Source organism: Populus alba, chromosome 5, assembly GCF_005239225.2.
Source record: "Populus alba chromosome 5, ASM523922v2, whole genome shotgun sequence".
NCBI lineage: Eukaryota > Viridiplantae > Streptophyta > Magnoliopsida > Malpighiales > Salicaceae > Populus > Populus alba.
In genome coordinates, this window is record NC_133288.1 from 18,528,064 (window position 1) to 18,552,810 (window position 24,747).

Sequence of the window (24,747 nt, forward strand, 5' to 3'; positions counted from 1 at the left end):
TGACGGTAACCACCATTAATCGAGAAGAAGGGTCCATATCAATTGAGGGTAGTGCTAATCCATGAAGTGGTGTTGAAGCTAAGAGAATTGGAGAAAAATGTTACCATTACTCTCATCAGGACTGATTTTAAAAACCGTTGATTGTTCATGGCCCAAGTTATAAATTTTTTTTTTGATGAATCAAAATTGTTAAAAAAATAGTGAAGAAGTAATAAGTAAAAAATAAGTTAGATAAAAAATAAAAAATTTTAAAAATAAGAAAGTGTTTGGTTCAAAACAAAATATTATGCAATCAAAGGTTTGAGGATCAAATTTAATATAATCAGCAAATAATGACATTTCTAAATTTTTCACAATTTCCGGAAAGTGTTTTCCGCTTAAATTTTCTAGGAAAACACTTTTTTGAAAACTAAGCTAAATTTTCCTTTGACTGGAAAGTGTTTTTCATTGACCAACTTTTCTAATGACAAACAAACACAAGAAATTTTAAAAAGTGATTTCCCGAAAACCACTTTCCGGAAAACAAACACAGATAAAAGGAAAAACACTTTCTTAAAAACCAAGCCAAATTTTTATTTGACCGAAAAGTGTTTTCCGTTGACCAACTTTCATAATGACAAATAAGCATAAAAAAATTTAGAAAGTGGTTTCTCGAAAACTATTTTTCAGGAAACAAACATGGCCTAGTGACGAACCCACTTTCCTTTCTCACTTCTATTTTTTCTTTATTTTTCTTCAAATTTTTTCTAGAAACTCCTAGCTCAGAAACCTAAATTTCATTACAAACCATGAAAAGTCTAGTATTCTCCAGTGTAAAGTTTTTTCATGACTTTATCGATAACATTATATGTGGAAAACCAAATAAAAAATAATCAATTCCTTTTATCTTTTATCTTTCATCAACAATTTTTTTTATAGCTGATGAGTACAATGGAAAGTGACTAACCTCCTCACCGCAGTAACTCCATCTCCTTCTAGTCTCCAACATCTCTCCCATTAGATGCAGAGACACCCAATAATATCATTGCAGCTATGCAATTGCATTTTTACTCTTTTCTTTTATACAACAACTAGCTCTTATACATGCATAAAGTGCACAAAGATAAATCCAGTTTCTTGAAGAGATAAGGTAGAATAGCATGCATGCAAGTAACACTCGCATTCTTACATTTAAAATGAGCTACACAAATCATTTTCACACGAGGCAATCTAAATGATCCAATTACTATAGATCTCCATCAAGCCCTTTTTCTTTGTTGTTGATGATGGAATCCATCCCTATAATGATAGCATTAATTGAATTAATAAAAGAATTTGAGTGGACTATGATCCCATGATTTTTTCTACACGATAGTGACTTCAGGTAAAATTTTCATGTATTGAGTGTTTATTTAATTTTTGTTGGTTGGTTGAACTTATTTTAATTGCACAAAAAAGAAGAAGAAAAGAATTGGATCCTGTGAATTTGATTATATTGGTGTTTTTTCCGATATTTTGCTTGGATTGACATTTAGCATTCGATCTTATCATGAAATACAATTTTTTAAAAATATATATAAATTATTCTCTTAAAAGAAAAATAAAATAATGATCAGAACCAGCAGGAAATTTTAGCTGCCAGCGGTTACTCTAGGTGTTCTAATTTGAGGAGAGAAACGAGAGAAAGTGGTTCTCGCCTTCTCGGTCTCCGTGAAAATTGAAATATGAAACCACTTTTTTTCGTGGGGTCCACCATAGTTTTAACCTTTTTTTTTCCCCTCAGACTTTTCTCTTACGAGTCAATCAATGCTACCGTGCTTTTATCAAAGGAAAATCTAAGGTGTATACGGAACCAATCAAATGTATTATTATTTTTATGTATATTTTTTAAATTATTTTTTATTTTAAAACTATAAAAATACTTAAAATATTAAATTGATATTTTTTTTTAAAAAAATACTAAATAAAAGAAGCTACCGTACTCCCAAACCAAAAATTTTATGGTGCTCAAAATTAATTTTACATTTTATTAATTATTTATTGAGCTTATTTTAAAAAAAAAAAACAAGTAGAGGAGAAAAATCCTATATTGAGTTATTTTTATCAATTTTTATGAGTGATAAATTTTATTTTATCTTTTCTTTTTTATCGATATTCAACATAAATCTATAAAATAATTAGTAAGACTACTTTCTAAACATTATGAAATTTTGCCTTCCAAACACTTCATGAACACAATTATCATATAAAATTGATTCTTTTGATATGGCCTCTCTATTGAGTTATTTAAAGAAAAAAAATAGCCTATCTATTTAAGACAAAATAAAAAGGGAAGAAAGGAAACAGTATTGAGAAAACAAAATTTTTTTTGAAGAATAAATTAAAAAAATATAAAATTTTACACAGTTTAACTACGGTAAAATATAAGAAAATAAATAGTAAAGAATACACAATGAAAATCCCACGTAGGGTGTAAGATAATTATGATGGGAAGTCATATATATATATATATATATATATATATTAGAAAGCCTGCAACCTGAACCCTAGAAGCCTGCTGGTGTGCTGGAGCTTCAAATTCCGTTAAAATATGCAAAATTGAGGAAAGAAAAAGGAGTGGTAATCGATTGCATGTCAAAAAGCAAAAGTGGAAGAGAGCCGATGATTCCAAAGTAGGGTCATCGCAAAACATGGCACAATACATAATCATCATCATCTTTTGACTCTTTTTAACTAAGCATATATTATATATTATATACTACTCAAAACCCTTTTTTTTTTACACAACTTGCATCGAATTGCTCTGTCCCTCCCCTATTTTACCGCAACGGCAGCAGCAAAGCAGCACAAATTAGAGGCCCGTGAAATCCAAGTAACCCCACCGCCACCTGCATTTCCACCCACAACCAAAAAGAACACCCCCATCAAGAACAGTCCACCATAACCTACAACACACCTGATATTCTTTTTACTTTTTTTTTTTGAAAAATTGAAAGACACTTTACTGATTTAGTATTTACTGATATTTGTACATTAATTATTGTGATAAAAGTTCAGAATTGGTTTGAATTTATCTTTTTTTCAAAAAAAAAAAGATTTGTTTTTTTTTTAATAAAAAATTGTTATCTTAATCCTATCTTTCTTGAAGGGTTGAACAAAAAATGTAAAATATAAAAGGTTGTTGATTCAAATCAACAAAGAACAATATAAATATATATAAATAAATGTTGTTAGAAATTTATTTAATTAACATGATTTAAATAAATTATAGTTGAATGAAAAAATAATCCTTTATTTTTTTACTGAAAGAACCCTTGATTTTTCACAAATTTAATTCTTGATTTATAATAACTAATCAAATGTTCATGATAATAAAATTAATTCTTATTAATTTTACCATCTTTTAGTTTTCAGAATTTCACCATAAATGAAAGAGTTTCTAACTTAAAAAGCTTTTTCATATATTTTTTCGTTTTATTTTTAGTGTTTTTATTCTCTTTTATGCTTTGTTTTTTCTCATTCCAAATCTAGAGCTTAGATTTATATTTTGTTGAGATATATTTGAGTTATTTTAGTTTAATTCAAAAACTTTGTTTAGAAGTAACTATGATATTGTTAGAATCTTTAAAAAAATATTGTAAATATTTTAGTTGTATAAATAAGGAATAATAAATTTTAAAGACAAATGATTCATTGTTGTTGACAACAATAAAAATTTCATTTCTTTAATTCTTTGTTTTTAATTTTTGCATTATTATTTTTATTATTAATATATATGCTAAGATTTTGATATGTATACATATTACAAATTTTAAATTTATATTTAGTATGAATGCTAATATTTTTTTTTCTGTTTTGCCTATTTTTATTATGATAAACTAAATCTAGTCTAATAAAATACAAAATATATTCTACAATAGATATAAAAGGAGAAAAGGAATATACCGGTTGATGATGGCCGGAGGTGGGCAGTGGTCTAATAGTCGCGGAATCAATTTCACCAGTAGGCAAAGGAACAGCAGGATTGCTATTAATAAAAGGGATGCCACTACCACCACTTTTATCTGGCATTGATGTTGGCACTGTTTCCATTGGAGAGCTTGCAGCACTACCGCTAGGTGCAGGAGCAGGGGAAGAGGCTGTTTCATCTCGAGGATGGTAAGGCCACGCAGGAGGAGATGCCGTAATGTCGCCTGGAATTGGTGCTGGAACTGGAGTTGATGCCATTGGAGGGAGCTGTACTGGTGGCGGTGGTGATGGAGAGACTTTTATGGAGACTTTTTGTGAATCGTGATTGCAGGATTTTAGAGAGCCGTTGTTGAATGTGAAGTAGAAGAAACCAGGGCGTGATGGGTGCCACTTCAGTTATTTGCATTTTGAACATGAAAAATTGTTAACACATTTTATAGTATGAGCTAGGAAGGGAAAAAAAGGGGGAAAAGATCTTAACTTTTTGAGCTAATTCTTGGCATTGTGAGAAGAAATTGGTAATTGTTGTCATCAGGAACAAAGAATTTTGAGACATTTCTTATAGCAGCCTAATATGCATGTATAAAAACATAGGATTTTGTACATTATTGTAATTTCAATTGAGAGAGAGGGAGAAGAGATACCGTGTAGGAGGTGGAATTGGGCTTGGTGAGAAGCGTAGCTTGAGTGAAGTTGCAGAGGCTGAAGGCTCTTTGGTTCTGGAAAATGTACAGCTTGTAGCGATACTTGTGTTTGAAAACTGAGAGAAGCCAAAAAAAACACAACGTAATGTATCAATTTGCAGCACCAAAAACGAAAAAAAAAAAAAAAAAAAAACAAAGAACGAAAGAAATTAAAAAATGGTGGGTTTTCAAGTGCTCACTGATGGAGTCTCCTATATAAACATTAGGATCTTTCCACTCTGAAAAACCGTCTACGAGCATTGTTGTGGAGTCAGAAGGTTGCGAGAGTAGGGAGAGAACAGATAGCAGAAACAGAAGCATGGAAAAAATCTTCATTAGCTGTGGCGACTGAGAGGCAATGATCATGAGAGGACTTAAATTACAACAAGGGGTTTTAATTCAAGCACTTGGTGCTCGTACCCTTGTCTCTGGCTCTGATCTGCAGCTCCTCGGCCCTCTGGTTCATCAAACAGCAAGAGAGAGATCTAAGGAAAAACTATGTTTCTTGGAGAAAGTGGGAAGGGAGAGACAGGTAAAATGTCAGGTGTGTTTGGCTTTTGACGTGGGGATTTTTCTGAATGGATGACAGACATGGATATTGAAGATTGTGGTGTTTTTTATTATTTTATACAGTAAAAGGTGGAATGATTTTGTTTGTGGAAAAACTTTCCTCAAAATTCTGTTAAAAAAAAAAAGGAAGCAAAGGGAATAATATTTGGGTGCTCTGGTTGAAAATGATGGAGATTATTATTCTAGAATGATTAGCCTGTGATTATAACACTCTGCAGTCAACAGCTATAAAGCCTACTCTCACTTACCAAAGTAATATTACGGTAGCATGATTTTTATATATATATTTTTAATTCTTTTAATGTATTGTATTAAAAAATAAATTTTAAAAAATAAAAAATATTATTTTAATATATTTTTAAATAATATTTTTAAAAAATAATTATTATCACAAAAAACAAATACGTTTTATTTTTTATATGAGGAAGTGAGGAATCTGATTCACTTTTTTTATATATATATAAAATCTTAAAATCTAATATATATATTATATATATTACTGTTACTCCAATTAAACTTAAAATTGAAATTTATTTCTTTTAAATTTTATCATGGCAAGTTATGTTATTATGGTTTCATGTAATGTGATTTAAGAGTTTTAGGTTTAATTTTCAAGAATGAGAATGGATTAAGGGAATAAAAATGAATGCCCCATTCCATAATTCCATAACCTTAATAAAAAAAAAATACATATTTGTTTGCTGGAAAATATTTTTTTAAAAAAATAAATTATATTTTGATATTTGATAGTGTCATGAAAAATAAATTAAAAAAAAACTTTACAATGTTTGACCATATTATAGAAAATAAGTTAGAATATAATTTATTAATGTTTTTCCCCCAAATTTATTAAAAGAATGAAGATGAAATCTTATAGATAAAAAAGTTGAGGATTAACTTGAAAAAAATAATATAATTTCATAAATTATTTCAAATAAAATAAATAACAATTAAATTAATAGAGACTAAATTTGACATGTAAAAAGTTAAAAAATAATAAAATTTTAAAAAAATAAAATTTCATAAATTATTTCAAATAAAAATAAATAGAGATAAAAAAAATAGAGATCAAATATAATAGATAAAAATAATAACAGAAAAAAAAATAAAAAAAATCAAAGTTGATATAAAAATTAAATTCTATGAAATGAAATTAAAAAAAAATAAGATTCAAAATAAAATGTACAACAATCAAAACATTGAGGACTAGATTTGATATAATCAACAAATAATAAGATATTTATGAATTTTCCACAACTTTTGAAAAATATTTTCCTCTCAAAATAAAAAGAATATATTTTTATAAAAATCAAATCAATATTTTTTATTGATCAATTTTTTTAATAGTAAATAAACACAAAAAAATTTAAAATATAATAACTAAAAAATCACCTTCTATTAAAAAATATAAACAATGCCCTAAACTCCAAACTCATTACTTATTCCGTTGAAAAACAAAATAGAAGAGGAGAGCACAAGAGCACCTGCTTTGGTTTTTTAAAAGCTTAAATCTACCTAGTGAATGGAGCCGTAAAACATAAAGCCAATTGCGAAGACTTGTTAATTATTGTAATCTTGATGTAGCCCAAGTTCTGTCAACAACAAAAGGACTGAAAAATGCAATGACAGGGCACTTGAGGTTTTGACCCAGCGATTGAAGCGATTTGTTCTTTTTCTCTGTATCCTGGGTTCAAACCTCACCATGCACGCCTGTCACACCCGCAGTGTCTTACATGTTCACTGGGTTTGCAAGATATTCAGTGAGCCATGGGATTAGTCGTGGTGCGCGCAAGCTGCTCCAGACACCCACGTAAATAAATAAATAAAAAAAACAATGACAAGGGGGCTAAAAGACACAAAAAAAAAATTAAACAAATAAACAAACAAAGAGTAGAAATTATTTTTAAAAATATTTTTGCAAAATATATGAAAATAAATTTTTTATTTTTAATATCAACACAACAAAATCATAAAAAAACATTAAAAAAATTAATTTAATATTTTTCAAGTTAAATATATTTTTAAAATATATTTAAATACAATTTTAAAATGATGTTTTTTTAGTTTCCTTGAAGACACAAAAAAGTCTTTCTTTTTCAAATAACACAAGTGTTAAAAACATTTACAAACAAACTCAACTAAAAAGATTGAAAGAATAACACAACTTAAATAGTTAAAAGTAACGCAATCAATGTTATTCCCAGTAATGCAATTAAGCTACATTATTTTCAATAGCGCAATTCAATTTATCAAGTTATCGGGAATGGCAAAACCTTCACATATATATAAAAAAATAAAACAATTATGAAGGTTGCTTTATTTGAAAGTTCTGCTACTGATGTAGTCGGGATTGTAAAAACTAAATATTTTAAGTATTTGAGTCAGTGTTTAACACAACTAAATAAGAATATGATTGAGAAAGATTAAGTGAATAACCTAGTAAAGTCTTTCATAAACTGATAAGATAGATTTAGATTCAAGAAGAGGTATGATTGTGTCGGACTGGGTTAATCACTAAAAACAACAGGATTTGATCGTTGGATTAGACTCAAATTTTTCTAGGTGGTTCTACAAATAATTTTCCTAAAGTTAGCTGTTCTGTTATTTATCAAATCATTGAGTCTCTCAGAATTAGGCACAAAAGTTGCTATTTGGGCCACTTTTGTTATTTTTCCTAGGTTCTTTTTTTCATATTTATCACTTTAATTTAGAATTTGTTGTAATGTCCTTCATGCTTCTAGGTTTTTAGTTGTTTTTTAGTAGAAACATAATTTTTTTGGTCTATATAAAAGCCCTGCAAAAACTCCTTACAAGGGAGCCACCATATACTCATTTTTTTAGAGAATAAAGCAATGACCTTATGGTTAACTTTTGTAACCTTTTTCGCTTAACAAATATCTTGTGTTTTTCTGTGTTGTTTTTATCCTTATAGCTTCCACTTGCATTAGAAGTTGTGCTATTGTAGTGCAACCTTCACATGTGTGCATGAAACAGATCTATAAAGGTTATGCTACATGAACATATGCCAAACATTTCACATATACATGTAGCGTAATTTTCATATTTTTTTCATATATTTATATATTATATACATTTGTAAAGGTTGTGTTACACTTAATAGCACAACCTTTATAATTTATTTTTATTTATATAAAGATCCCATTATTTTTTATGAGTGCAACTCAAAAAGTAATGTAGTTTGGTTACACCATTAGGAGTAGCACAACTTATTCAGTTACATTGCTTCTAATAACATAACTATCCAAATTGTGTTATTTTTTCATTTTCTTATTATATTAGTTTGCAAGTTATTTTTGTTATCTATGCTGTTTAAAAAAAAACACTGAAAAAATATCTTACGAGGCCTTTTTTTCTTACAACCTATACTTATATACAAGTTTTTCCCACCAATCCAGCTATTAACAGAATCTTAATGAACTTCTTAACTACTAACTAACAACTATAATAACTTCCTAAGTATAACTATCTACATTGCCAACTAATGTAATTGTCATACTAGTTGTTCTCACTTATATTTAGCTTTTGCCTTTAGCTTCCTTCTAATCTTAAACATCATGCTCATAACAATTCCCCTCCCATATAAGATTCTTATCCTCAATAATTAGTGTAAAAGTCAAGAAATTGGTTGTTAAGTTTTTCCAAACATTTCCATGTTGCATCTTTCTTAAACAATTAGACTATTAAATAAATCTTATGGTTATATCTTGATTGTAATATTCCATATTGACGGGAGAGGGTTTGGTAGCTGGCTTTATTAGTAGTGCTGGTTGCAAATCTGTTATACACATTTTGAGACATCAAACTTAGAAGTAGGCTCGCATTACTAAAAACAAAACCATGAGGGCAGTAAGACCCAAAGCAAACAATATACGACATGTTGGGCCGGGTTTTTACATTGATTTTCTTTTTTAATTATTTTCTTGTTTAGAATAGCCACTAGTTATTTTTCTATGTTTTATGAAGTATCCATTGTACGAGTGAATATACTATTTTAAGCCAAGACAAGATTGGACTCATCTTGCCATTTAGCTTGACCAAAAGCATGTATTAGTGTTACTGGTTTAAAGATCTTGAGAATGGGTTTGATGTCTTTCTTTCATCCATTGATGAAACTTAAAATATAGTATAATTATGATAGTGATGGATTCGAGGTATGCATTAAAGATTTTAATTCTTCATATATTGCAGCATATTTGTATACTCTTTTATTTTACACAAGTTTATTGAATTCTTCCACCATATTTTTTCTATTACCAAACCTACTATAAATAGCTCTTGTGGATTATTATCAATGAGTTATATCATCACTTCCTTACAAGAATCCTTTATACCAAATTTTATCCTTCTCTTCTGAGTATAAGGAAGTTATTTTCACTCATTGATGTACTAGTGTAAAATGAATCTTAAAAAATTTTAAGAACAAAAATAGGAGGAGGAGGAGGATTGCAACTAAGAATTCATCTTTTTATTACTTGCTTTTTACATTTCTTACAATTTGTGCTTATATACAAGTATTTCCACCAATCTAACTACTAACAGAATCCTAACTTCCTAACTACTTAGCCATGTGAATTTCCTTCTGGTCGCTTCAATGTCGCAACTATCTACATCACCAATTATTGTAACAATGTTATTGCCGCAACCTAAATTTCATTATTTTAATATAAAGGGTTTGAAATGTAACTTTTTAAAGAAATTCATATTGTTTTCAGTTAAATAGATAAGGCATTTAATTGTGGACTTTAATTTTAACTTATTTGTGGATTATTTTTGGAAACTATTTTCTATTATCACCAAAAAACTTTTTGGTGGAGATGATGTAAGAAATTAATAAAATATGATTTTTCAGACATCAATTAAATGAGTTTCATAAAGCACACTTATATTAACAATCTTTGCAAATTAACAAAGCCTGATTTTACAAATGTACAAAATCAAACAGGTTTCTTAATGCACACAGGCTTTACAAGTTGCATTTTCTAAATTTAAGTGGAGATAATGTAAAATCATAAAATTTTTTTTATGATAAAAAAAATAGTTTTAAAAAATAATCCACACGAGTTTAAAATTAAAGTCTACAACTAACTGCATTATCTATTTACTTAAAAATAAGACAAATATTCTTAAAAAGTTACGCTTTGAACCTGTTTTTGTCAAACACCACTTCAAAATATGATTTCAATTATAAAATCTTAAATTTTAAAAGTTACAACAATGACTTTGTCGTACCTCGAAAAAATTGAATTTCAAAGACAGCGGCAATGACATTGCCGCAATCTACGTAGCAACCCAACGACATGTGATATTTCCTAAATAAATTCTCAACTGTCTTGGGGTCTGCTATTTTTTAAAATAAATAAATAAATAAATCATAGATCTTGCGTCCAGAACTCATTGATGTAAAAAGAAACAACTAAAAGTAAGTCATCATATCCCCTAAAAACTGGAGTGATTCATCAGTGGTAAGATCCAACACTACCTTAACACCTTGGATTTATGCCTCCTTTCCCTTCCAGCATCGCTTAGTAATATTATATCCATTTAACATCCAAAATCCAAGATTGCCGAAAGCCATAACTGGACCTTGTACTTCTAAAATGAGCGAGCTCTACGTTTTCTCCCTCAGAGGCCATCCACCGGAGAATTTACACCTGAAAGAAAACAAAACTTCCTAGAATGCCGTATCAAGGACCTGCATCATTATGGTCAGAGCTCCAGGACGTGGATTTTAAACATGAATGCAAGTATTTTGCAGCAAAATAAGATCAAAACAAGTTCTGCTACAAATAGACACCACCACCACTCTATATTCTGCCAACTCTCATAACTTGCCAGCACATAAATACAGTATACCAGTCCACCACTTCTTCCCCCCTATACCACAATAGAGGGCAACAAAGCACTGCATTGCGTAGCAACAACTCCTAACTACATAAATAACCAAAACCTTTTACCATCTATCTAGACGGGATCGTTGCCCCCTAATTCACTTTTAAGGAATTTACTTTATGATTCAGGTTGCAATTCTTCTTTTCTTTTCTTTTTTCTCTCCACATAAATAACCACGGTTGCTCTAAATGGCGATTGGGTTCACAATCTAATCCACTAGAAAATGAATTTCCGGGAGGATGCTGCTTTTCCTCCATGTATGAGAAGCATATGAATTATCACCTCGAGCACATACAATCTACCACTGCAAAGAGTTGACTCTCCGGAGCATGCGTTGTGGCCTTCGCTTCTCAACAACAGGAATCACTTTTTCCATAAGCTGTAGAAAAAAAAAAAAAAAAAATAGAAATAGAAATAAAAAGTCAACAACAATTTCAAATGGTCTTTGTCCTGTTAATGCTCACTATAGGGCTATGAAAAAGAATCAATAGCTCTATATATAGTTAATGAAGCTCAGAGTCGTCAAAACTATGAATCATCTAAGAATAAATGCCTTCCATGCTACCATATATAGTAGTCTACCTAGGCTACTACTACATTGAGTTGTCTCTACTGAATGCTCCAGTAAAATATTCACAATCAGTATACAGTAATTTAAGACCTGAAAAACTTCAAGCAAAAAACACACATCTTCATTTTGCATTCTATTCAATGGGTTAATGTTAACAATTAAGAATAGGTGGAATCTGTACTACTGTAACCCATTTCAACATTGTCTTTCAAAAACTCTTAAAACATGTTTACAACCCTTTGAATTGAATTCAATTTAGAGGTTTTAATAAGATCTCATGTTTGGAACTATTTTGATTTTCAATAATTGAAATCTCTAATTTCTATTCAAAGGGTTTGGATTTGATTTTGTGGGTCATTTGTGGTGAAGACATTAGAGGAGAACTGGAGGTAGAAAGAGAGGGGGGTTTGTGATGGTTAAAGGAGGTGATTTCTTTGTTTTTGGGAATATCTAATGTATTGAGAGACCTTTTGAAGGAATAAGATGAAGGAAATGAGTGTAATATGAGAAACAAAATGAATTGAATATAGCGATAGAATTTCTTTTCCAAACATGTTAATTCAACTTATTTATTAATTGAAGTCGATTTGAACATGATAATTGAATTCAATTTTGATAGTGAATTAGTTCCAAATATGTTAAAAAAAGATTCTTTATAGCAATTCCAAAATGGATGTGTACGAATAGTTAAAGAATTGAGACCTCTATTACAAAAACTCCTTTTCATATCCATGAATTACTCTATTTTCTCCATTTCTTTCTTCAATGAAGCATCTTGTAATGCAACTAACATTTTAGTTTTGTAGTCCATAAGGTAATTTGGCTCCTTAACACTTTGATAAGCATTTCTCGACAATTTTCAATTTTTCCTCATTTTAAATTCTGATGCTTTCATTTTCCACTTTCCTCAATTGTAAAAGTTTCAAAACTTCTAAGCTTCAGAATCTTTAAGAGTTCTTGAATCCTATAGTGCTACCAAACCTCTGAACATAGGTTTGCTTTCAAACCCAGTGTCCATTAATACAATAATCCCCCCTCAAAACCTATCCAGTAGAACAGAACCTGATTCAGAAAGACAATGAGGGTTCCTGTGCCAACTAAATCTAGTTATTCCCTTGAGTTTTCAAGTATAGTATAGCTCATCAACACAAATACAATACATAATCCCACCACCCAATGCACGGTTATATGGGTGTATCCATACTGCAAAAGTATATGCACAAACATACAGCTTTTGTTATAGCAGGGTTTTAGTGTTTTCAGCGTGATAAAATAGTAACAGAAGAGAATCAGTACCTGCTTAAACCTTTCCTTGGTCCTCTCTTCCTGCATAATGAACAGCTTTTGTTGGACAAGAAAAAACACATCAAAACATTTTGTGGCATGCAGAACAAGTAGATCACCATATGCCTCTGATGAAACAGGCATTGGGATCTTTTCTAATTAAATAAATTATAATAAATACATACAGACAAATTAGACATATAAAGCCCAGGAGAGACAAGAAAAGCATGGCAATTTATACCTGCTGGGTGTAACTACATGACCCATGATGAAGTATCTGTTGGTGTTAACTTCAAAGCATAACACTGATTGTTACAGTCAAAATTTTAAATAATGTTAACCATTAATTGTTTATGCAAGCAAAGCTGATAAACTCTCAATGTGCCATTGTGTATCCACTTTAAAGAAAAGAATGCATCATTCAACAGCACGGCACTAGGTCCTAACAAAGTAACATTTTTTTTCTAATAGAGCCTGGGAAAAAGCATTATGAGATGTTCATGTGTTTGAGACTGAATAGAAGAAATGAAAAAGCGACAGTAAGGAATAAGCAAAACAGCTACAAACTAACCAGTGAGTACCAATAGGCGATGTAAATAGAATATTAAGTTCATAAAAAGATTACAAAGTCTCCATTACATTAAGCTTATGAAAGAGACAGGAGCAAGCCAGTGCAAACATAATGTGGAAATTGGCTGCATATTGTTTAACTTATTTTATACTATCTAAATCTACAAGTCTAAATTCACATATGTTTAGATGCAGCAGGGTTATCCTGCGTATTAAAGGGCAATAGGTCTGACATGTACAATGATGCCTAAGGATTTTTATTTCTACCCATTTCAATTGTCTTAAGCCATTCTGAAAAGTTTTAAGAACAATATTGGATTTCAAACACACTCTAAGAAAGCAGGATCCATAAGACATGACAACAGATAATCAGGACACAAGAACTAATATACCTACATTACAAGTCTTAGGACTAATTTGTTTAGTGAGCAAAGTAAGAATCATTGATCAATGCAGCAGCCCTGTGCCACTGGGTTTGGATAGCTTTTTGGTTCTTGCATTGCTGGTGTTATTTTTCTTCTCGTTGCTGCCATGATTTGGACAATCCAAATTCAATTTATGTCTCGGCTAAAGTGAACATAGAAAACATCACCACCATAAGTTTCTGTGTTGCTATTTGGAACTCACACAACCTAGGGTTGAAGGCAATAATCGAACAGCAAACTGCTAACTACAATCTCCATGACCACAAAGCTAAAAGCTCAGACTAATTGACTATACCAAAGTGTCCCAAATAGCAGGGAAAAGGTATCAATGAGTACCAAATTGTGATTTAATAAGGTTATACTAACAAGGAAGAAGAAGAAAACAAATACCGCATTCATTATTCCAAATTATGCTGAAAATAATACAAGTTGAATTACCTTCTCTTTAAGCAGCTGCTCATTCTCCTCCTCTAACCTCACTGCCAAAGACTCCAATTCCACTTGATAAGCCTAAAACACACACAATTGTTGAATCAGTGTCATCAATCAATCATGACAAAGCGTGCGTGCCCCACACACACACACACACACACACATATAAACCTCTGACCTGCTTCCTCTCTCTAGACCGAGCAGCAGACTCCCGATTCTTAATCATCCTCCTCTGCCTCTGCTGCGCCGCCTTATCCAAGGGTTCCATTACGACCGTCCTCCCTCTCTTCCCTCTTCCTCCACCACCACCACTACCACTACCAGCTACAAGCTCCACCTCCACTCCATTCCCAAACCCAACAATGGAGCCTTCCACCTTATCCAACACCTGAAATGCACTCGGCGGTACAGGATCAAACGCATACAATCCTCCACTCAACCTCTCAGGCTGTGGCATCTTCTCATCATCCCCTTCCTCTCCAACCACATCCACCGCCCCCGCCTTAGCCAAAAAATCCTCCAAAGTCATCATCTCATCTGGCTCGTCCTTCATTTCCTTCCTTCCCGCCACAATTTCTCTCCATATATCATCCGCAGTCTTAGTCTCTTGTGAAATTACATCGCTCATATCCTGATTATCAGTACCATTTGTCTCGATTTCTGGAGGAGGGGGAGGGTTAGGAGCTTCCATTAGGGTTATTTGTGCGCCGAGGAGAGTCGATTCAGTCGATGGAGAGGCGTATACGTTACGTAAGATGCCGTCTACTGTCATTGTCGATTCTCTTTGGAATAATTGGTCAGTAGATTGACGAGCTAGTTTTTCTGTAGTATTAGTAGCAGAAAGGGAAGAAGAAATAGCGCGTCGCGATCGAGATGAAGTTGTTGAAGATAGATCCGATTTTCTAGGTTTCGACGACGCCATCACCTTCGACGAAGCCATCTCAGGAGGAGGAAGAGGAGACTTTTCTTTTTCTCCTTCCGATTTTCCAGCTTCAATTTATTTATTTATTATTATTATCATTATTTAAAATTTACTTTCAATCTGGGGTTTCGCTTTTGTTGGGTTTGGTTTTTGGGAGATTTTGGGTTTTGAGTTTGTTATTCTGTTGGGATCAGGGAGACTCACTGGAGAGAATGAAGGCTTGTATAAAGCGCGTGAGATTTTGACGGCCGGGGTGGGGTTGCCGATTTGCGTGGGTGGGGTTGTTGGGTTCTTTGACTGGGTTTTTATTCCTTTTTCAGCTTTGATGGACGGCTGTGATGGCTGTGAAGGACTGCGGTTGTCCCTTGATCTTGATGATGATTTGGAGGTTACAGTACTGTCTGATAGTGATTGGTGATTGAAGCTAGAATCACTGTCCGTTTCTCTACACCGTGGATTCTTGGGCTGGGTCAATTTGGGCTTTCTGTTTCAATTGATGTCTACCCGGATTTACGACGTTCTATGATTCGCTTTTTATCACAAGGGCCTGGATCTAACAACTTGAGCCCAACATTATAGAGAACTTTTTTTTTTTTTTTTTTTTAATTATTGTTGTTGTTGTTGTTATATATTCTTCTGTTTTTATGAAAAGAAATGAGAGATTATTTAGAAGGATTTGACTTAGTGCTCCTTCCTTCACGGGAGAGCAATTACTTATCGGGATTACACCAATTTTTTTTTTTTTTTAAATTAACCACTCACTAACTTAGTATAATAAAATTCAAACCATCAGTCAATACTATTATCATGTTATCATTAACATAGATCATGTTATGGTTAACCTTTCTAACATGAAATCTAAGCTCATTTACAAATTTATGGTGAATTTCATTTTTATTTTAAAAATAGTTGTATAAATAGGTTCACCACACGTATGATTAAAAAAATATTGTGTCTTTTATATCCACACATATTTAAAAATACCTATAATATATACAAATTCATTATTAAATCTTGTAATATTTTTGTTTTTTCATAAGTGAGATTAATCAAACATAAATATATTTTATTTGTTTTCTATATAATATTTCACTAGTTTTGAAAATGATCTAGGTTATTTTGAATTTTTTATTTGTTTTTTTTGGTTAAATATAGCTTTTTTAATAAAAATTTTATTTTTGAATTAAATTAAATCAATTGATTAAATATAAACATGTGATGCTCACTTCATAATATGTTATTTGTTTTGCCTTTTGGGTTGTTGCTTTTATGGTGTGTGTAACCTTTATAGGAGTTGTTGTGTAGCTTTTTGCAATGACTTTAAAACCATCTTGGTTAGCTCTTTCTAATGGTCAAGAAACATATATGGCAAAGCGACAATAAACTTTTATTTGTTCTCCTTTCAAGTATTATATTGACAATTTATTTTTTTATAGTTAATTATTGCAAGTGTTTTTAAACATTATCAATACATTTTTTTATTATATTATTAAATTAATTGATTTTATTGAACTCAATCAAGTTAATGACCCATGTCATATATTTTGTTTTTTTAAAAAAGTTGGTATTGTTTGAATATTTTTTTTGATTCATTTATTGTTTTACATTTTTTTTATTCATATTATCTATATTAGCCAAGTTTATTAAATATAGTTGATGTAATGACACAGGTCTCAATTTTATTTTTATTTTTGAAAAAAATACTTTTGTTGCTTTAACAACTTTTTATGTTAAGAAAATTTCGGTCGGCGCACGTATGTCATGATGAATTTTTGAGGGGGAAATGAATAAGAAGATTCTTAGACGTTACAACTATAAACATGAAACCTGTAACTATTACATAACAACCCAACTTTTTTTTTTAAAAAAAGGTATTTTTGGCTTGCATATATAACCGACCTAATTTATTAATGTGTTTTAAGTTATTATGTAATAATAAAGTTATTAAAAAGCTGTATCGTCGCCGACAATTTACAGATGACGCCCTCTAAGCTCCTTCTTGTATGCTTTACTTTGATTCTGTTCACGTTTATTTTCACTTCTATAGTCCCCGTGGCAATTTCAGTAATTATACTGTTTTGGCGGGTATTATCATTGTTTTCGGATATTATAATCTATAACCTAGGTATATGGGCAACCAATGCTATATGAGTGTCTTTTTCAGCCATTTTTTATATTTTGAAAGTTTTTTAAAAAAAAAATTAATTTTTTTAATTTTATTTATTTTAAATTAATATTTTTTATGTTTTCAGATTATTTTGACGTGTTAATATCAAAAATAATTTTTAAAAATAAAAAAAAATATTACTTTGATTTATTTTTTAACAAAAATATTTTAAAAAACAATAATTACTATATTTTTATATATATATATATATATATATATATATATATATATTTATTTTTTTTTGTAGTGGTGGCACTCACAATTTTTTTGGCTTTATAAAATTGTACCAAGATATTGAGAAAAGGCTTTTACATGTTTCTTGTTTTGTTTTGTTTTTTTTAATGATCCAAAACTTCATCATCTCCCTATAGTTTTTTCGAATAAAGCCATATCCATAAAGCCTCTTGGCCTTCGTTTGAAACATATAGAGAGAGTACATTTCTCCACGCACAAGAGCAAGAATTTTTCTTCTTTCAATCAATCAGTATGAAGATCCTTAACTTAACTACATGTAAAAGATTGATAATCCAGTGACTTTTATCTCTGTGTTTTTTTTTTTTAAAAAAGAGGATAGTGGTTTGGTTAGACATGTTAATTAATAGACAACATGCAAAAGAAAATCTTTCATGCAATCGTGTTACATTGAACATTAGATGCCACCCTAATACACAATTACCTTGAATTCTAGTTTACCATAGTTTTTTTAATGGAAAAGTCGATTATTATTTTTTTAAAAAATACACAATTAACTTGTATCACTAGCTAGCTGGGAAGGATGAGAGAATTTTATGAGGGAAAACAAGCCAAGCGATCGATAATTAGGAAACTGTGCATATATATTAAGCATGTATGAACACGAACGTCAGATGAGGTATACATAACCAATCGTCGTCCTCATCAGAAACTGAAATTTCCACGCATCCACGATATATATCTTGTACGAGTTGAAAATGATATACTTCTGCGCATGATATGAATAGATCTTTGGTTTTGATAAATATTATAAGATTACTTACACATCTTAATTAACATTGAACTTGTATATGAAATGATTAAATTAGCTTTTCATTTTATTAATGCAGTGATTAGATTAATTAATCACATATATTCCATGACAGGGCAGAGATTAAGCTTGGTTTCCCCCTACTTCCTAAACACTTTTCCTGTTTTCCATGCATGAAATGAAATGCCGAAGCACCAAGCAACCGGCTACGGCTGCTCAAAGAGCAAAAACCCGCCGTTGTTTTCACAGAGCACGTAAAGGGAGAGAGAGAAATCCGAACACCTTCTATCTTTATCCGTTCTCGAGTTTATATATACTCAATGACATGGCCAGTGTGTTAAAGTTAGCTACACTATTTATTATTTTTTAAAATTGTTTTATTTTAAATAATTCACTGTTTTTACCTGATTAGTTAACTAATGTTTATAATTAATTTAAATTACCAACAAATAATGAAAACAGGAACCCAATACTCTTGGCTGTTTTCCCTAGCTGGAGATGAAAGAGGTAGATAAAAGATCGTTGAAATCCCTTTGATGCAACCAGAAAACATAGAACTCAAAAGAATGCTTAATCGAGTTTAGTAGTTTTTTGAAGAGATGTTAAAGGAAAGAAAACCTGTCATTACTTGTAACACTTCAATATATATGCTCCAGGTATATGCATGCCGTAATTTTAGTTTTAAAAAGTTTAAAATACAAATTAGGGTTTTTGTTACTATATTAACGAGCATGACTCTTCTCCATTTATTTTAGGGTATCAAACTCTTCAAGTAAAAATCTCGAATCTTAATGATGAACGGAAAAAATGAAGCTAAATCACGGTTGATTACATACAATCAACTTTCAAAATATAAAGTTCATATAATGCATGCCAGAAAATACATTGGAAACAAACTGCAATTTAATTTGTTTGGCAGGTTAATTGAGCTTTATATAATTAATATTTGGATAATAAATTAATGGAAATCATGTATGCCTAGCGAACTACTTTATTAATTTGTGAGGTTCTTGAAGATGCATCAATGGAAAAGATGCGTCTACTAATTAACAAGTTAATTAGGCGAGGGTTCCCGCCTGATCTTATCCGTCCAATGATTAAAAGCAAGCAGTACTCGGCGGTAATGATGACCTAGATGATAATCCGTGACCTAATTATTGGATTCAAAGGCTTACACGGCTTCGCCTTGTAGCCAAAAGGCATTTGCCCCTATACTGTTTTTATTTTTATTTTTATTATTTATCATGAACTAATTATTATTATTATTATTCGGTCTAAAATAGTTTTTTTTCCTAATATTTTTTTTATTTTTTTTATTTATCCAACCTACAAATATAATAAAATCACTATACAATACCACCAACTCTTTTTTAATAATAATACAATAAAATCATAATAATATCACCAACAGATTTTTAATTAGTAAATATAACCATAATTTACTAACGATATTTTTTCCGTTGATATTGCCTTTGATATTTTTGATAATTTTTTGGTAGTGCTAGGCCATGATATTTGTATATAAACGACTGCAAAGTGACAAGCCATTTGACAATATGAGGACAAGATTACAGACGTGTTTAGAAAATTTAAAGACAAGAAATGCAAAGGCAGAACCTATATCTGCAATAAAGTTCCTGATGAAGAGAGGAAAACTCTTCAGCAAATTTAGCCTTAAAGCTTGCAAAAAAATTGGAGAAGTAATTAATCCTGCTTTCTCTATTAGATAAGAATGTTAGTTATATATATATATATATAAAAGATAACGTGAAACACAACACTTTCAAATGTCTTTTAGAGGCTTTATAAAGCAAATTAAGACACATAATCGGTATACACAACCTATAGGAAATCTGTTAAATAACTCATTAAAATCCTTCATTATCCGTAGGAGTACGAGTTTTTCTAGAGAAGCTCGAGCTTGGGACGTGAAAACTTTTATTCCGGCACTCTCCTTCTTGATCAAAGTGATCAAAAGCTGTATCCCTCCTTCCGGGACTAAGATTTAAAAGCATATGATGTGGGTCAAATCTAGAGCTTCAAAGAACACAAAAGGTATGCTACCATATTAATGTCTCCATATTTCATTTTATATTAAGATTCACTAACAACTCATGGAGGAACAAAATTAGCTAGCTATGAAGGCCATGAATGGAAAGGGACATTTTTTTATTATTTTTTGCGTACTTTTTTATTATGAATATCATATCATGTCTCACCAATTATTATTCATCGTTTATCACAAGGAAAGGTGATGAGATTAGGGAATATATGCCTTGCAATCATGGCTGAAGAAAAGTTTGCAATCTTTAGCACATAGAACGGGAATGATTATATTTCTCAATTCTTCTACCAGAATCGATATTCATTTTTGCACTTGGAAAAAAAAAAAAAAAAAACTGTAGAAGAAATTCTTTTTTTTTTACCTGATCGTCATCATGTATGATATCTCTCTCTCTCTCTCTATATATATATATATAAACTTCTCCATTCATTTCATAATAATTGTATCTAGGGTGTTTTCTATGCAAACCATAACATTTTAAAACGAATTTCGCGTATATGAAAAATCATAGCTGCTTCTGTCTACTGTCCCCCCCAAAACAAGTTGGCTCTTTTGTCAAACTTTAGTGTTCTTTGTCAGATAAAAGATGGTGTTTTATAGCTTTCCAGGAGCTGAAAAATTAGTGCCTGTCTAAGGTTAAAAAATAAATGTTTGAATTGCACTATCTACAAGCTGAGATTCTGACAGCACCTATATACGCCTCCTTTATTATCACTCAATTGTGTGATTTATATAGAATTTGGAAATTTTATCACGGTTTTCAGATGGGAAGGAATTCAGGGATGCCTGTAAAAGCTTGAATGTCAACGAGGAGTATCTTAGCGCGTTAAGAACCCAATCCTATGCTGACTTTTTCACCAAAGCTCAATCACTTGTAAACGAGCCATCTTTTCCATCTTACTGCCATAGAAAATTTTCTGAAATTCTCCTGGAACCGGGTCAGGATTCTATACCTGCAATTCTCGAATCAGCTTTTCTTTCAAAAGCACCTGAACTCAAAGGCCTCATGCTCATTACTTTGACCTGAGTGCTGAGGCTTCAAATGTTTGTAGCTACCTCCTCAAAAATATAAACCAGATCCAATCTAGTTACCAGTTCATTCAAAGAGTGCTGAATAGTATCGATGATTACTCGCCTGATAAATTGAAATTGATTGTCTCCGAGCTGAACTCATTCATTGTCCAAAGCAATCCCTTTTCCACTCCTAACAAGCATGACTTCAAGTTAATTAATGACAGGTACTCTTCAGTTCTAAAGAACCTAAAATCCAAAAGAAAAAAGGTGGCTAGGAAGATGAAGTTCATTGCATGTATCCATAAGGCTGCAGGAATTTGCATAACAGCAGCCTGTGGCTTAATTGCAATTTCAGCTATTGTTCTAGCAGCACATACTCTTACTGCACTGGTTATGGGTCCAGCCATTTTGAGCTTCCCGCTAAAGCGCTTCAAGAAAAAGCTTTTGAGCTTTAAGTTTCTGAGAAGTGGATTCCTCAGGAAAGCCGGGCAGCAACTTGATGTGGCAGCCAAGGCAACTTACATATTGAATAGGGATTTTGACACGATGAGTAGACTTGTTGCTAGGCTTCGCGATGAAGTTGAACACGACAAGGCAATGATACAGTTCTGTTTGGAGAGGAAAGAGGATAGATTCTCCTTTCAAGTGATAAAGGAGCTTAAGAAGAGTGATTCTGGGTTCAGGAAGCAGGTAGAGGAGCTTGAAGAGCACGTGTATCTCTGCCTGCTAACGATTAATCGAGCAAGAGCGTTGGTGATTAAGGAAATGACAGCATCTAGCATTGAACACTTGAGTTGCTAGAACAATACTTAATTTGTACAGGGCATATACGTATCATTTATTTATTTATTTATTTTTACATCAATTATATGTGATGTTCTTCCTATTATTTGTGGGCCTTTTCAGTTATGCATATTTGATTTTCTGAGTTTTTTTTTATTTTTTTATTTTTCCAATAAACTAAGAGTCTGTTTTGATATGAACTTTTTTTAATCTCTGGATCAGTCCATCCTGATAAATGAACTGGACCATCCCAACTCAGAGTAGAATTTTAAAGTGTACTGTTCAGCCTAGCCTAATTTATATATTTTTAAACTATAATTATTAGACTCAATTTGACCGATATGTCTATATAAAATTTAAATAACTCTAGATTTGGTACTAGTTTTGATTAAAAAAGTTAAAAGAGAAAAACTTGGCTGATCTAATAAAAAACCGGGTTTAATTTGGTAAAAACCTGACTTTCAATTTATTAATTTTTATTTTATTTTATTTATTAAAATCATATCATTTTAATTTATATTAAAATAAATTTTTTCAATTGACCTTTCATTCATGACTCAAAGCTGTCTATAGGTCAGGTTTCACAACGAATACTTTGAACAGAAACAGGAGCACATGAACTGAAAATGTATAATACAGGGATAATATGTGAGTGAATTGCGGCATGAACTGAATTGATGTCGTTTTTTTATTAGAAGATAATATATTACCATTAATTAAATCTAAATAAAACTGGATAGTTTTTATATATATATTAGATAAATACATAAAGCGCCTAGGATTGTAACTGCATAAAAAACTATATACATAGTTTAATTTGATGACTACATTCATGCATTTTAAGTCCCAAGCAATGTTTTATGATGTGATGAAGCGTGTACAACATATAATGAAATATCAGGTAGGAGGATAGATGGCTCAAGGTGTTCATTATTAATATGGAAAAATTACTGTAGTATCATATAATTAATTTACTACATTTTAAAAATTACTGAAAATATTATGAATTTTATATATTCATAATACTTTAAATAATGCTAAAAATAATAATTAAAAAGGTTCAATTATTTACAAGATTGTCATTATTATTTTATTTAATGACTAAAAAACTCAATACAATATTAAAATAACAAAAAAATAACGAAATAAAAAATAACAATCTAAGTAATTATAACATACCTTCAAAGCATTTTCCTTCTTCTCTTCCCTTACCTTCTTTTCTTCTTCTTCATCTCCTTTCTACTAACAACCAGCATCAACGCCACCAAGAACTAACTAAACCACAGCCCTAACAACCACGACCTTACCCCTCCTCTCATCGAAAATAAAACCAACTAGAGTAGCACACGAACCACTCAACAGCCTACTCCCACAGTGATCTTCATGGCATATCTGACGAATGAGAGCAAAAACCAAATGGAAAAGCACTTCAATCTCTTTTGTCGGTGAACCACCGTGCAACCCATTCCCACGACAATCTTCACGGCATAGAAGATGAAAAAGAGAAGTAACCGAGCAGAAAAGCACTTTGATATTTATTTCATTGGCTAGTTCTGGTTCTCACAACCTTCATTGACGGAAGAAATAGGTCAAGAAGCTTCCGATCCATCCTCCATGCGTCGGAATCCTGGGCAGGGAGCAGCCACCAATCCTTCAGCTTGGTTTCAACTCTTTTAGAAGGTTAATCTTATCCTTCCATAGCTTTTTTTGTACAATTTCTAAGTTGTTAATTATTAGCATGTTTTTAAATTATTTAGAGTGTTGAGTTACGACAGTTCAATATATAAGATGGATTCAATGCTTCATAATGATAATTCAAGATTGAATTGGAAAGTGGTGGAGGTGAGTTTGGTAGGGGTGGTGGAGGTAAGTAGAATGAAGGAGGTGAAGGCGGAGATGGAACACAACGCATTGAAAAAGACATCTGGAGATAAAAAGGAACAAAAGAAGAAGAAAAAAAAAGAGTGCAAGAAGATTAAAGCTTCCCACGTTTTTGTAATTGAATTGTCATGCTTATTTGAGTAGTTGATAGGATAAAAGATGTAAAGAGAAGATAGTAGGTTCGCAGGGATTGTAATCACACATATATGAGATTCATATTAACAAAGATTCCCAGGTTTTTTGTAATTTCTCAAAACACGTTTTGAATAAAAGACTTTGAAGTAAATATGTTCTTTCATAGAGAAAATATAGAAGAAGAAAATGCAGATCTAGCTAGAATGATATGCTCATCTTTCATCTCATCACTAGCATCTCAACTAAAAAAAAGTAGGATAAAGCTCTTTGTCATCACCTAATAAGGAGATGAAAGCAACATAGTATATCTCCAAAGATTTAACAAGAAAATGCTTAAAATGAAGAATTTACTTGAACATATCATCACTATCACATTGATTAGTG

General features: G+C 31.3%; 3 protein-coding genes across 4 annotated transcripts; 1 reads left to right on the plus strand and 2 right to left on the minus strand.

The window, feature by feature from the left end:
* Positions 1–2,577: 2,577 nt before the first annotated feature.
* LOC118061827 (uncharacterized) lies at positions 2,578–5,343 on the minus strand. The gene is made up of 4 exons (XM_035075418.2): positions 4,832–5,343; positions 4,593–4,708; positions 3,925–4,338; positions 2,578–2,867 (listed from the first exon to the last, which is right to left on the minus strand). Exons 1-4 carry the CDS (start codon positions 4,995–4,997, stop codon positions 2,799–2,801), a joined length of 765 nt encoding a protein of 254 aa, XP_034931309.1. The 5' UTR covers positions 4,998–5,343; the 3' UTR covers positions 2,578–2,798.
* A 5,605-nt stretch (positions 5,344–10,948) lies between these two features.
* On the minus strand, positions 10,949–15,592 carry LOC118061826 (G-box-binding factor 4). Of its 2 annotated transcripts, none has more exons than XM_035075415.2 (4): positions 14,572–15,592; positions 14,400–14,471; positions 12,979–13,023; positions 10,949–11,490 (listed from the first exon to the last, which is right to left on the minus strand). In XM_035075415.2, the coding sequence occupies exons 1-4, from the start codon at positions 15,331–15,333 to the stop codon at positions 11,410–11,412; spliced, it is 960 nt and encodes a 319-aa protein (XP_034931306.1). In that variant the 5' UTR covers positions 15,334–15,592; the 3' UTR covers positions 10,949–11,409. The 2 variants fall into 2 exon arrangements, with proteins under 2 accessions (XP_034931306.1, XP_034931308.1); XM_035075417.2 differs by having other exon boundaries at positions 12,979–13,008; positions 14,572–15,590.
* A 6,251-nt stretch (positions 15,593–21,843) lies between these two features.
* On the plus strand, positions 21,844–22,365 carry LOC118062300 (UPF0496 protein At3g49070). Its single transcript, XM_035076019.1, has one exon. It carries the CDS (start codon positions 21,844–21,846, stop codon positions 22,363–22,365), a length of 522 nt encoding a protein of 173 aa, XP_034931910.1.
* The last annotated feature ends 2,382 nt before the right edge of the window (positions 22,366–24,747 follow it).